This window comes from Syngnathoides biaculeatus, chromosome 13 (assembly GCF_019802595.1).
Source record: "Syngnathoides biaculeatus isolate LvHL_M chromosome 13, ASM1980259v1, whole genome shotgun sequence".
In the NCBI taxonomy this organism is placed as follows: domain Eukaryota; kingdom Metazoa; phylum Chordata; class Actinopteri; order Syngnathiformes; family Syngnathidae; genus Syngnathoides; species Syngnathoides biaculeatus.
In genome coordinates, this window is record NC_084652.1 from 27,465,186 (window position 1) to 27,480,392 (window position 15,207).

The window sequence follows — 15,207 nt, forward strand, 5'->3', positions numbered from 1 at the left end:
TTGAGACGATGTATGTGATTAACGGCTATACCCAACAGGTAGAATATGACCTTGAAGTGAAAGATAATTTTTTTCAGGACCTAGATGAAATAGTTCTGATCATCCCAGACAGAGAGAGAGAGTTGTGATTGGTGCAGATTGTAATGGACATATTGATGAAAGAAATGTAATGGAATGATGGGTCGGTACGAAATCCAGGAAAGGAACTTCAAGGGACTGTCAGGGCCGTGGTCATGCTACTGCTGTGTGCGCGACTGCTCCTGAGAGCACCACCTCACCTGCGTGTGAGTTTTAAAGCTTCTTGTGAGTGATTTGCCTCGTTGCCATGTCTCAATGTTCCTGTGCCCCACAGCAAAGTCTAGTCAATTCTTGTTTTTGCCTTGTAGTTATAAGACTTCGTTTTCATAATTTTGGACCTTGCCTTCTGCCACGTTTTTGTGCCTTTCCTCTTCTTGGACTGTTTACCTGTGTATGACCGCTGCCTGGAATAGAACCACCCTCGAAAACCATATCCACGGGTTGGAGTCCTGCATTTGGGTTCTACACCATGCTGCTTGTTTGTGACAGAACGAACTGACCAGACTGTGGCCCAGAGAATGAAGCCCTGTTGTCTGATGCCCTCCTTCATCTCTACCTTGGAAAGTGGCAGGCCATGTTTGCCTGGCAGTTTGTCCCTGTAGATCTGGCTTGGATGAAGCGATTGATTGGCTGGCCGTCGCCAATTGGTTTTGACAAGGTATTGGATATTTTATAGGTGGTGTATCCATTGCTGTGCTGCTTGGTTAGTGTTACTTTTGTGTGGGTGCCATCTCATGTTCCTTTATGCAAAAATGGCAAAGGAGCAGTTAATTTTCACGACAGTGGTATATAAAAAAGCATGTGTTCGTATCATGTGTTAAAATATAATCCGGCGTGACAAAAACAAAATTTTCAACTGCAAGTGTTACACCACTCACGACAGACGCCCCAGATGGTGCGTGGAAAACGTTAGTTCATTGCCTTCACTGCAGGATGGCAAATAACGGCTTGCAGGTACACACACAGCATCATTCACCACACAGTCTCTCTTTTTCTTCTTCTTCTTCAGTCAACTGCATCAGCATACAACCCACCGCCACCTGCTGGCAGGCGAAAGTGCAAACCTATCCATCTTCCACACACAGGGAACTGTTAGAAAGCAATATAACGATTAAAAGAAACGAGTGCATTCAAATCGGTGTAACAAAACGAATTCTTTACAGGTGCTATACAAGCAGGGGACGTAGCTTTGAGTATAGTCATTCTCCAGATAATGTTTGGTGAATTATGTTTTTCATTTGGGAAGACGTGGGAAGGAGGTTAAAAAGAATTATCGGACCCACACTCCATTTCAGAAGGTGGCAGCAACGTACCAAAAGTTCTTTGCAGCTCAGAAAACGATAATTATAATAAGAGAACAACAAGTCAGCGAGAAATGGTTGTCAGTGACTAAAGAGATCATGGCACCCAGTTGAGTAATTTTCTTAATTTGCGCGCTAAAATCCAATGTTAACATATTTTGTGCCAAGGCATATGGCGTCAGGTCGCTTTTTTTAATGTGCCCATTACGCTCGTTTCTACGTAGTTTGAGCTCTCGTTGTTGTGATAGCGACCTGACGCCATAAAGCCGCCACTGTTTCCTTCAGCGAAATACGGCGAAAGTTATGATGCCGAGCTGGAGGTGCACAATAATAGGTTAGTTCTGTTTGGTTTTTCCTCGTGGGTGTTTATTTAGCCACTCGATCGATCAACGAATTGCGAAATGAAATTCACGGAGCATCTTTCAGCTCACATCACTCCGGAATGGAGAAAACAGTACATTCAGTATGAGGTAAGTCTGCAATCAATATTTATTAAAAGATGTTGACTGAAACTGTTAATTGTGTTTGTGACCGGGGGGTCCGTTTTGGATTAGCACTGAGCGTTTTCTTATCTTTTTCATCGCACTTATGCAAATTCAATATTGAGACTCTGAAATCAAGTTTGGATATCTTGTCTTGCATACAGTATTTGTCTTGTGCTGGTCTAGCCTATACGCGTTGAGGTTTAATTTCTTTGGTATCAATGGTCATTTATTAAATAATACAATTCAGGTGAAATGGAAAAAAAAGTCCTGCTGTAAAGTGGATGGATGTGTGAAAAACATTTAACACTTTCTGTGGTCGCATGGTATTTGCCACTCTGTTGTGCTTCACATAATTGTTAAAGGGGAAATCCAGGGCTTTGCATGAACAGTGTATCCAATAGGTGATGTAGTATGTGCCCTATTTTGACAATGTAATGTTAATCCTCTCTCATTTAGTGTTTTGAGAAGATTTTTATAGACAATTAAGAATTTTCAGTGGCGCTGCCATTTTCGCGAGTCACGTGATCTATGTGGGCGTATGTGACCTGTACTGTGCCGTTCCAAATGCTGGATTACTTGGGACACCATTATGGCCAGCGCTAATTTCTCAGATTTATCCTCATCTGATGAAGAAATCACAGTTGCAGGTTGATCGGGAAGACGGAGGAATACTTTCATACAGATTTGAACCTGTGGCTGTGTTTTATTGAAAGGATCGGTGCTGGTCGGCGCTCAGGAGACAAAGACGACACTCAACAAAAGACCAACGTTCCCAAATGCTATTTAGCCTCAATAACTGGCATATTTATTTCGTCCAAATGCAAGTTCTCAAAACACAGTTGACATTGCGTGAAATCAATCATATGAGCCCCTTACCTATGCCGAGAAGGTGGAGAGCCATTCACCCAGGTAGAGGTCCGCTTGTCAACCAGCTGGGCGTCCGTACGAAACCCGCAGCAGACTCTACCTGTTTGTACTCTGCATCTCTCTATTATACTTTTCAGTTGCGTGCGAGAGAAAGGGCGGGTGGCCTACCCGTCCCACCTGGCGCTGCAACGATTGTTTCCTGATTTAGTATTGACACCTAAGTGTGTTTTTCAGGCTCTGAAAAACATCTTATGCAGCCATAACTGTCAAGACATCCCACAACAATGTTCGTCTTTGGTATGCATGCGAACAAGATAGTGAAACGGTCCAGACGTCTTGACCAGAAAAACAAGTGATGCGAAAAACAAGTGAGTGATACGAAAAACAAGTGAGTTTATGCATGCGAACAAGATAGTGAAAAACAAGATAGTGAAAAACAACTTATATAACCATGGTTGCACAATACATTCGGGTATTCAACGGTTATGGGAAGCATCACTAATTAACACTCCTTTCAGGCTGTAATTAATGTTGAATATTCAGATGGTTCTTCGGGTGGAATGACTCGGAGTCTGACTACTTGGAGGCCTACGTGGGATTAAATTCAGTTTGTTAAATTAAAAATTCGTAATTGTCGATAAAAATCTTCTCAAAACACAATTAAATGAGATTTACATTCACATTGTCAAAATAGGGTACATATTACTTGACCTATTGGATACACTGTTCATGCAAAGCATTTGATTTCGCCTTTAAAGGGAATGAAAATAATATGGCTATATCCAAATGCCACTTAAGTGTTGTATGAATTTCTATTGAATGGCTATGCAATGTAGCGTCACGGTGGATCAGCTGGAAAGCGTTGGCCTCACAGTTCTTAGTCCTGGGTTCATTCCCAGACCCGCATGTGTGGAGTTTGCATGTTCTCCCTGTACCTGCGTGGTTTTCTCCGGGCACTCCGGTTTCCTCCCACATCCCAAAAACATGCAACATTAATTGGACACTCTAAATTGCTCCTACGTGTGATTGTGAGTGTGGGTGTTTGTCTCTATGTCCCCTGCGATTGGCTGGCAACCAGTTCAAGATGTACCCCGCCTCCTGCCCGTTGAAAGCTCCAGCACTCCTGTGACCCTTGTGAGGATAAGCGTCTAAGAAAATGGATGGATGCATCTGCAATGTGTCATTACACCAATGTGGGTACGATGGGAGGTCCATGAATAGCTGCTCGCAGCTTGTTCATGTTAAAGACTGAATTTTTGTTTCACAAAAATGTCTTGTTGCCCCCTACAAAGCACTATCTGCAGCACACATAGCCTACGCCTATAAAAATATTGGCCTGTGGTCATTGAAACCCAAGATTGCTGGTTTCTTTGTGACTGGGGTGATTTGGAGAGTTTGAAACAGGATGGTACTTCACACAGTTCTAGAAGACTGTTGATCTGTGTGAAGAGTGGACCAGTTTGGTTCCCACAGACTTGAAGGCAGGATCGGTACATAAGGTCTGGGCCTGCCTCTTGTTAATCTTTTGTACTGTATCTTAAAAAATGGATCTTGCGTACTTTTCATGAATTGTTAACACAAAAGTCACGTGTAGATTTGCGATAGCGGTATGGCTTGGTTGTTGTGGGGTGTGAAAGTGTCCTTTTCAAATCTGGAATAGGCGTTCAGTTGTCAGTTAGTCCTTTATTGTTCTCTGTTGGGGAAATGGTCACTTGTAGATGGTAAGCAATTTTAATCCTGGCCAAACTGAGTGAAAGTCCATCCATCCATTTTCTGAGCCGTGCATCCTCACGAGGGTCGCGGAAGTGCTGGAGCCTACGCTAGCTATCATCGGTTAGGAGGCGGGGGACCCCCTGAACTGTTGGTCAGCCCATTGTAGGGCACAGAGACAAGACAACAGTCACAATCACACCTTGATGTTTTTGGGATGTGGGAGGAAACCAAAACCCCTATGATGACGAAAAAAATTGGATCTTGGTTTCCCTTACGCGGACGCGGGTCATCGGGAACCCCCTCTGGAGCCAGGCCTGGAGGTGGGTCTCGAAGGCGAGCGCCTGGTGGCCAGGCCTGCACCCATGGGGCTCGGCCGGGCACAGCTCGAAAGGGCCATAGGGGTCAGGTGCAATGTGAGCTGGGCGGTGGCCAAAGGTGGGGACCTTAGCAATCCGAGCCCCGGCTACTGAAACTAGCTCTCGGGACATGGAATGTCACCGCTTTCGCAGGGAAGGAGCCCAAGTTGGTGCATGAGTTTGAGAAGTTCCGACTAGATCTAGTCGGACTCTCCTCTACGCACCGCTTGGGCCCAAGGGGACAAACGCCGAGCAGCTGTGGGTATACTTATTGCCCCCTGGCTCAGGGCCTGTACGTTGGGGTTTACCCCGGTGGATGATAGGGTAGCCTCCTTCTGCCTGCAGGTAGAGGCATGGGTCCTGACTCTTGTTTGTGATTATGCACCAAACAGCAGTGCAGAGTAACCACCCTTTTTGGAGTCCTTAGAGGGAGTGCTGGAGACCGCTCACTCTGGTGACCCCATCATTCTGCTGCTCACGTGGGTAATGACAGTGAGACCTGGAAGGGTGTGATTGGGAAGAACGTCCCCACCCACGATCAAAACTCGGGTGGTGTTCTGTTACTGGACTTCTGTGCTTATTATGGATTGTCCATAGCAAATACAATGTTCAGCCATAAGGGTGTTCACATGTCCACCTGGCACCAGGACAACCTAGGTCTCAGTTCGATGATTGACTTTGTGGTCGTGTCCTCGGACTTGCGACCGCATGTCTTGGACCCTCGGGTGAAGAGAGGGGTGGAACTGTCATCTGATCACCACCTGGTGGTGAGTTGGCTGCGATGGTGAGGGAAGATGCCTGTCCGACGTGGCAGGGCCAAACTTATTGTGAGGGTCTGCTGGGAACGGCTGGCAGATTCCTCTGTCAGAATTTCAACTCCCACCTCCGAAAGAACTTTGCTCAGGTCCTGGTGGAGGTGGGGACATTGAGTCTGAGTCGACGATGTTCCAAACCTCCATTGCTGAGGCGACCAACTGGAGCTGTGGCCCTAAGGTGGTCTGTGCCTGTCATGGCGGCAACCCCACAAACACGTTGGTGGACCCCAACAGTGAGGGATTCTGTCAAGCTGAAGAAGGACCCTGTTGGGCATTTCTGTCTGTGGGATTCCCGAGGCAGCTGATAGGTACCGGCTGGCCCAGCGAAATGCACCTTCGGTGGTCGCTGAGGCAAAAACCCGGGCATGGGAGGAGTTCGGTGAGGCCATGGAGAACGACTTCAAGTTGGCTTCGAGGAACTTCTGGCCCACCGTCCGGCGTCTCAAGAGGGGGAAGCAGTGCACCATCAACACTTTGTATAATGGGGAGAATACGTTGAAGACCTCCTCAATTCCACCAACACGCCTTCCCATGAGGAAGCCGAGTCTGGGTAGGGATGAGAATCTTCCACCGATCGGCGGGTTTTCGACTTTTTCAGACCAAAATGACCATTCTCGGTGGTGGGGCTGGTGGTATCGTGCGCCATCCTCTCGGTGGTGGGCTCCGAGCTGCAAGTTTAGCTTAGTGCTAACACAAGCACGACTATCATATGCCGTTCTAACTTGCTCGGTAGTGTAAATATTTGCATTTTTCGACCTAAACATTAAAACTTGTTTGCGGCAGATTCCTCGATTGGACAACAAAGTTGTACAGTAACGATCCAATCGGGTTAGTGGTTAATCGAGTTTCACCATTGCCATGTACATGTGTTCTTAGTTCTCAGAAATCGCAGTGTAACTTGTTAGTTAGCCAAGTTATGGGGCGTGGGACTTAGCGCGAACTGAGCGACGGTGTGTTCAAAGTTTTACGATGGCGAAAGTGTTCGAATAAAAGGATGAAGATCCAACGAGGGCAATTGACAAGGATGATGGACTCAAAAACTGTTTCAGACGGGCATGGCTTGAAAAAAGTCTAACCGTGCCGATAGGACCGAAAACGGTATCAACATGTCTAACCGAACACATACAAAAAGTGGATATTCCCGGCAAAGTGCTGTGCACTCTGTGTTCCGATAGCAGAAAAAAAATATCCAGGACGAAACTACTGCTAACCTGCAGGGCGTCGGTGGAAATTCAGGTACTGTGGGTCAAAGACAAAGAAAAGGAGGAAACAGGATCCAGCGTCAGAAGAAAAAGAGGAATGCACAGAGCCTACAACTGAGTGCAGGGACTTTGAATGTTGGGACTATGACAGGAAAAGCACAGGAGTTGGTTGACATGATGATTAGGAGAAAGGTTGATATTCTGTGCATCCAAGAGAGCAGGTGGAAAGGTAGTAAGGCTAGAAGTTTGGGAGCAGGGTTTAAATTATTCTACCACGGAATAGATGGGAAGAGAAACGGAGTAGGGGTTATTTTAAAGGAAGAGCTGGCTAAGAATGTCTTGGAGGTGAAAAGAGTATCAGATCGAGTGATGAGACTAAAATTTGAAATTGAGGGTGTTATGTATAATGTGGTTAGCGGCTATGCACCACAGTTAGGATGTGACCTAGAGTTGAAAGAGAAATTCTGGAAGGAACTAGATGAAGTAGTTCTGAGCATCCCAGACAGCGAGAGAGTTGTGATTGGTGCAGATTGTAATGGACATATTGGTAAAGGAAACAGGGGCGATGAAGAAGTGATGGTTAAGTACGGCATCCAGGAAAGGAACTTTGAAGGACAGATGGTGGTGGACTTTGCAAAAAGGATGGAGATGGCTGTAGTGAACACTTATTTCCAGAAGAGGGAGGAACATATAGTGACCTACAAGAGCGGAGGTAGAACCACGCTGGTAGATTATATTTTGTGCAGACGGTGTAATCTGAAGGAGGTTACTGACTGTAAAGTACTGGTAGGGGAGAGTGTAGCTCGACAGCATAGGATGGTAGTATGTAGGATGATTCTGGTGGTGGGTAGGAAGATTAAGAAGACAAAGGTAGAGCAGAGAACCATGTGGTGGAAGCTGAGAAAGGAAGAATGTTGTGCGGCCTTCCGCTCCCGGAAGACTGGACGACGACAGCCAAGGTGATCAGAGAGACAGGCAGGAGAGTACTTGGTGTGGCATCTGGTAGGAAAGGAGAGAAGGAGACTTGGTGGTGGAACCCAAAAATACAGGGAGTCATACAAGGAAAGAGATTAGGGAAGAAGAAGTGGGATACAGAGAGGACTGAGGAGAGGCGAAAGGAGTACATCGAGATGCGACGTAGGGCAAAGGTAGAGGTGGCAAAGGCTAAACAAGAGGCATATGAAGACATGTACACCAGGTTGGACACGAAAGAAGGAGAAAAGGATCTCTACAGGTTGGCCAGACAGAGGGATAGAGATGGGAAGGATGTGCAGAAGGTTAGGGTGATTAAGGATAGAGATGGAAATGTGTTGACTGGTGCCAGTAGTGTGCTAAATAGATGGAAAGAATACTTTGAGAAGTTGATGAATGAAGAAAATGAGAGAGAAGGAAGAGTTGAAGAGGCAAGAGTGAAGGACCAGGAAGTGGAAATGATTACTAAGGGGGAAGTCAGAAAGGCACTACAAAGGATGAAAAATGGAAAGGCAGTTGGTCCTGATGACATACCGGTAGAGGTATGGAAGCAATTTGGAGAGATGGCTGTGGAGTTTTTGACCAACTTATTCAACAGAACAACGGGCGAAAAGATGCCTGAAGAATGGAGGAAAAGTGTTCAAGTTCCCATTTTTAAGAACAAAGGGGATGTTCAGAGCTGTGGGAACTATAGAGGAATAAAGTTGATGAGCCACACAATGAAGTTATGGGAAAGAGTAGTGGAGGCTAAGGACAGAAGTAAGTATCTGCGAGCAACAGTATGGTTTCATGCCTAGAAAGAGTACCACAGATGCATTATTTGCCTTGAGGATGCTCGTGGAAAAGTACAGAGAAGGTCAGAAGGAGCTAGATTGTGTCTTTGTGGATCTAGAGAAAGCCTATGACAGAGTACCAAGAGAGGAACTGTGGTACTGCATGCGTAAGTCTGGTGTGGCAGAGAAGTATGTTAAAATAGTACAGGACATGTATGATGGCAGCAGAACAATGGTGAGGTGTGCCTTAGGTGTGACAGAGGAATTTAAGGTGGAGGTGGGACTTCATCAGGGATCAGCTCTGAGCCCCTTCCTGTTTGCAGTGGTAATGGATAGGCTGACAGATGAGGTTAGACTGGAATCCCCTTGGACCATGATGTTCGCAGATGATATTGTGATAAGCAGTGAAAGCAGGGAGCATGCAGAGGAACAATTGGAAAGATGGAGACATGCACTGGAAAGGAGAGGAATGAAGATTAGCCGAAGTAAAACAGAATATATGTGCATGAATGAGAAAAGTGGAGGGGGAAGAGTGAGGCTACAGGGAGAAGAGATAGCGAGGGTGGACGACTTTAAATACTTGGGGTCAACAATACAGAGCAATGGAGAGTGTGGTCAGGAAGTGAAGAAACGGGTCCAAGCAGGTTGGAACAGCTGGCGAAAGGTGTCTGGTGTGTTATGTGACAGAAGATTGTCTACTAGGATGAAGGGCAAAGTTTACAAAACAGTGGTGAGGCCGGCCATGATGTACGGATTAGAGACGGTGGCACTGAAGAAACAACAGGAAGCTGAACTGGAGGTGGCAGAAATGAAGATGTTGAGGTTCTCGCTCGGAGTGACCAGGTTGGATAGGATTAGAATTGAGCTCATTAGAGGGACAGCCAAAGCTGGATGTTTTGGAGACAAGATTCGAGAGAGCAGACTTCGATGGTTTGGACATGTTCAGAGGCGAGAGAGTGAGTATATTGGTAGAAGGATGCTGAGGATGGAGCTCCCAGGCAAAAGAGCGAGAGGAAGACCAAAGAGAAGGTTTATGGATGTGGTGAGGGAAGACATGAGGGCAGTTGGGGTTAGAGAGGAAGATGCAGGAGATAGGCTAAGATTGCAAAAGATGACACGCTGTGGCGACCCCTAACGGGACAAGCCGAAAGGAAAAGAAGATTCCAGAGCAATGGTGAGTGTGGAAAGGAAGTGAAGAAACGGGTCCAAGCAAGTTGGAACAGCTGGCGGAAGGTGTCTGGTGTGTTATGTGACAGAAGACTCTCTGCTAGGATGAACGGCAAAGTTTATAAAACAGTGGTGAGGCCCGCCATGATGTACGGATTAGAGACCGTGGCACTGAAGAAACAACAGGAAGCAGAACTGAAGGTAGCAGAAATGAAGATGTTGAGGTTCTCGCTCGGAGTGAGCAGGTTGGATAGGATTAGAAATTAGCTGATAAGAAGGACCACCAAAGTTGGATTTTTTGGAGACAAGGTTCGAGAGAGCAGACTTGGTTTGGACATGTTCAGAGGCGAGAGAGAGTGAGTATATTGGTAGAAGGATGCTGAGGATGGAGCTCCCAGGCAAAAGAGCGAGAGGAAGACCAAAGAGAAGGTTTATGGATGTGGTGAGGGAAGACATGAGGGCAGTTGGGGTTAGAGAGGAAGATGCAGGAGATAGGCTAAGATTGCAAAAGATGACACGCTGTGGCGACCCCTAACGGGACAAGCCGAAAGGAAAAGAAGATTCCAGAGCAATGGTGAGTGTGGAAAGGAAGTGAAGAAACGGGTCCAAGCAAGTTGGAACAGCTGGCGGAAGGTGTCTGGTGTGTTATGTGACAGAAGACTCTCTGCTAGGATGAACGGCAAAGTTTATAAAACAGTGGTGAGGCCCGCCATGATGTACGGATTAGAGACCGTGGCACTGAAGAAACAACAGGAAGCAGAACTGAAGGTAGCAGAAATGAAGATGTTGAGGTTCTCGCTCGGAGTGAGCAGGTTGGATAGGATTAGAAATTAGCTGATAAGAAGGACCACCAAAGTTGGATTTTTTGGAGACAAGGTTCGAGAGAGCAGACTTGGTTTGGACATGTTCAGAGGCGAGAGAGTGAGTATATCGGTAGAACGGTGCTGAGGATGTAGCTGCCGGGGCAAAAGAGCGAGAGGAAGATCAAAGAGAAGTTTCATGGATGTTTTGAGGGAAGACATGAGGGGAGTTGGGGTTAGAGAGGAAGATGCATGAGATAGGCTAAGATGGAAAAATGTGGCACGGTGTGGCGACCCCTCACGGAACAAGCCGAAAGGAAAAGAAAAAGATTCCATAGAATGATCTCTTTGAATATCTGTCTCGTCTGTTTTAACAACCAGGACAACAATTCTCGGGCATTGTGAATATTCTGCTCCGGTTCAATGTCCCCCAAACTATCGAGCAGCTCTTTTTGACCGGCAATATGGCGCTGTGAAAATGGTGACGTCACGTGCACAAACTCGATAATCCCTGGTACCCCTGTGGAGGACATTTTGAGTAAGGCGCAATGACGTGGTGATGATGGCTGTTTTGGATAGTGCTAGAGCAAATGTTGAAAGAGCCACATTGGACCAAAAAACAAATATGTCTGGAGCCGCAAAAAATTCAAAACTCAATATAAGCTTTATAATGAAAGCAAAACATGCTGTATGTATCTATATTAACCTACTATCAAAATGACTAAGTTTGCTACAAATACATAATGAGCATTCATGTTTAAATGAAATGCAATAAAGAAATCTTTTTTTTTATGTCACTTTTATTTTGAATATTTGACAAAACAACAACAAAATGGAACGTGCCCCTTATCTGGGCACTGACCAGAGTTCAATAAAACGCAGTCTGTGTTTATAAAAGTAAAACAGCAACCTTTTGAAAACAGCTACTTTGTTACTGAATATATGCCTATGACAGGATTGTTTTCTTACCTGTTTAATGCAACTTCTGTCATCTGTGAATGGTTTTCCACACATTATTATCTCCTGGGTTGTAACAAAACTTGTACCAGTAGTGGAGTTTGGAGATGCAATCCACTTCTTAAATTAATTATCGCCCTCCTCTCTTTTCTCCATAAGTAATGCAATTTCAGTTTTTCTCTCTTTCACAAAAGGGTACTCGGCTGCAAATGTAGCAAACAAAGCAAACATTCAGGCAATCCTTCTACATTGGGAGTGAATGCAAATGATTCGGTCCCAAAAACGTTGAATCCTCTGTTCTCCTCAGTATTTTTTCTCTTTTTTCCCCTTGGCATCCATTGCCCATCACAAATCTGCCGGTTTGTTTACAACAGCCATCTGGCGTAGCATCCCGCCCAACTGAAGAAACGTGTGTAATAGGCTAAGACGCAAATCTTTGTTGATAAAAATGTTGAAATTTAATATTTATTCTACACATTCTTACAGCATTGGAAAATGTTCAGAACGTTTGTGTCATCTTTGTCGTCTTACAGAAACCATATTAAAACAAAAAATATATTTCTCTCCCCCATCTTTTTCCAATTTCAAAACTTTTTGAAAAAGATCAAGGGAGCCCCTTGGCGGGTGATAAAGTGTCGCAGGTTGCCGACCCCCGTGCTAGAGTGGGAGCGGCAGAGAGCGAGGGAGACCGTGGTTTAATGTACCAGGAATATGAAACACGTTTCTGGACTCTGGTACATACTATTTTTGCTAGAGTAAAAACATTTTTTGGGTCAGTTTGCCCGTTGAAATGGGTTTGGAACTTGGAACCACACTAATCCCATTTATTAATTAATTTATTTATTAAAGCAACTAGTCCATGACTACTGTATGTCAAAAATGTCACGATGACCAACCACACAAACATGCTAAATTTGGATCAAATGTAACACTTTTCAAACATTTTCAAACTTTTTAAATATTTACAACTTTTTCCTTATTTTAGGCCAAGAAAGAAAGTTTTAAAAAATGTTGTGTGCAGATACAGTATATGGCAACACATGACCACAAATAAAAAGTGCTTCTAGTAAACTATGTTGTAATAGACCCCCCACCCTCAACTCTCCCCAGCCCCGTATTAGTCTATTATATCAATGGTCAATTGCATCTTAAGACTGCGAGAGGGAGCATTATTACAGGCACATGCACAAAAGTCGAGCAGTTAAAAAAAATTTCACTGCACACATTGAAAAACGGGTCACAGGACCATATTCGATGCAGTCTCGACTGAGCAGTTTTAAAATATAAACAGATTATATACTCAGACTTTCATTTTGTTTTTTTGTGATAGATGTGAGATGTGTTGACAAACACGTGGAGGTACTATGACTGAGTATCCAGGATACAGAAGTATTTACAGCTTTCCTTAAATTACATTTTTGTCTCATTTTTTCTTGTCATTGTCAACACTTCTCTGGTAAAATCACAAAAATGCTTGAAGAGAAAGCAAAACGGTTGTGCACTAAACTCATGTTTCGTGACTTCTTGTGTGAACTCATGAATATTACAACCCAGTAGTGCACCTTTAGAGGCTTATTTTTGCAGGAACGTTTCACAAACTCTTACTTTAGTTTAAAAACGAAAAATAACTTTTTTTGTATCTTCAGGCTTTCAAAGAGATGTTGTATGCTGCTCAGGACCAGGCCCCGTCCATTGAAGGTATTTTGTCTCTCTCGTGCTCTCTCTCTCTGTAACATGTATTTCTATGGCAGTTTTATCAGGGAAAAAAACTTTTATTTGACCATTAATTATCTTATTTTAGTGAGGTCTTTTAGAAACTGAAAAATCCTTTATTTGACCAATGATCTGCATCTTATTTTTGTGAAGACCTTGAAAAAATCAACACTGAATCCTGTAATTATCCTGTCTGTTATAATTTGCAATCATCAGGGTTAGGTTTAATTCATTTAATCATTCATTCATTTTATGAACCACATAATCTCATTACTGTTGAGGATGAAATGGCACCTGTACCAGCTCCCTTCGGGTGAGAGGTGGTGTACATCCTGGACTGCTAGTCAGCTAATAGCAGGGAACATATAGTTCGAATGAAGACATTTCAACACACATTAAGACCATGGACAATTAAGTCTTCAATTAATATAATTTGCACATATTTGAAATGCTGGAAGAAGGCAGAGTACCTTGAGAAAGCACCCAAAATGGGACGAGGATGCAAATTCCATACAAAGGCATGAGATTTGAACATGTGAACCATTTGTCTTCTATGCTGCCTCCAATTGTCGAACATCAGATTATTTATAATATAATATAATTTTATAATTTTGAGTGCAGTCTTGGCAGTGTAAGTAGATGTTAGTTGAAAAGTGCAGACAGTCATACCTTTACTGATGGAAAATCAGGTTACAAAAGGCCTCCCCGAAAAAATCTTGTCTCTAATTACGTAGCATCTTCCTGGCATCACATCCCTCCATTGGCGAGGAGTGACATCAATCTTTACCCATGACTTACATCCTGTATCTTTGTCACCAAATCCATTGTCATACACTAGTTCACACTCCTACTGTACAAGTTATTTGTGGATTTGTCTTTTTTTTCACCGTGGGCCCCAATAAATTGATGGCCAATGCCAGTGAGAAGACGACGAGAGTTGTTTTGTCCATCAAAACAAAATGAGAAATCATCGAGAAATATGAAAGGCATGTGTGCTTGTGACCTCATGCTGTTGCTCCACGGGATTTTGAGAAGATTGAAGTGGAGGTTGAACCTGAGGTTGAGTAAATTATTTCACTGGGAAAGGCTGAGGAGAACATCGACAAGTGGGTTCAGGAGCACGTCGAGCATCTTTCGACGGAGAAGCTAAAGGAGCTGGAGGCGATGCAACACACGGCAATGCAGTAGCAGTTTGCAGCGTAGAGGAGGAGGCACCCACGGTTCCGTCAGCCAAAATTCCATGACATTTCTGAATTTCTTCAAAAGAATCATCTAGAAAATGTGTTAACTAATTGGGATATCGTTCACTTCGGTGACGTTGGCCTTGCACATTTCCACAAGATTATGAAAAGCCATCAAAGGGAAACATCCTTAGATTGGTACTTTACAAACATTGGAAGTTGAAAAAGATTTTTTTTTTTTAATTCACAGTTTGTGGAATTTATTGTTAGTGGAATTTTGATGTGTGCGTGCCTCCTCCTTTGTGCCCCACAAAGCCTTGTCACTCACCCTTGTCTTCACATCGTTACTCAGTGCCAAAGGTAAAGGAACATAATTTTTTATTCTTTACAATATGTACACTTTGAATGCTTATTTTTAAGGTAAATGAACATGATTTACTGTTATTGTTTACATTCTGTATACTTTGAAGTCTTATATTTGGGGGTCGGGGGGGTATCATTGTGGTCTGGAATGGAATAAGCTAAAATTCAAGTTACGAAACGACTTCCAGAACGGATTAATTTTGTAAATTGAGGTACCACTATAGTAATTTATACTCTAGACTAGGGGTCGGGAACCTTTTTGACTGAGAAGAGCCATCAATGCCAAATATTTTAAAATGTAATATCAAAAAGGCCATACAATATTTTAAAAACTAAATACAGGTGTATTTACGCATTTATGTAAGACCAACACTTTTAGAGTACAATAAGTCTGAATTCTTTTCAATAACATTGTTATGGTGTTGCTAACCAATTTTGACAAAAGCACTTCTTACCATTAATGC

General features: G+C 43.8%; 1 protein-coding gene across 7 annotated transcripts in view; it reads left to right on the plus strand.

Moving 5' to 3' along the window:
• Positions 1–1,195: 1,195 nt before the first annotated feature.
• Positions 1,196–15,207, plus strand: part of LOC133510963 (xenotropic and polytropic retrovirus receptor 1 homolog) — a 127,843-nt gene continuing 113,831 nt past the window's right edge. The window contains exons 1-3 of one of the 7 annotated variants that reach the window (XR_009797746.1): positions 1,196–1,713; positions 1,806–1,849; positions 13,133–13,184. Coding sequence is in view for 3 of the 7 variants with exons in the window: in XM_061839503.1 (XP_061695487.1) it covers positions 1,683–1,713; positions 1,806–1,849; positions 13,133–13,184 (127 nt within the window). In the remaining 4 variants the exon portion in view is untranslated. Of the gene's footprint in view, positions 1,714–1,753; positions 1,850–13,132; positions 13,185–15,207 lie in introns of those variants that run through there. The other 6 variants (XM_061839503.1, XM_061839498.1, XM_061839499.1 and 3 more) reach the window with 6 other exon arrangements.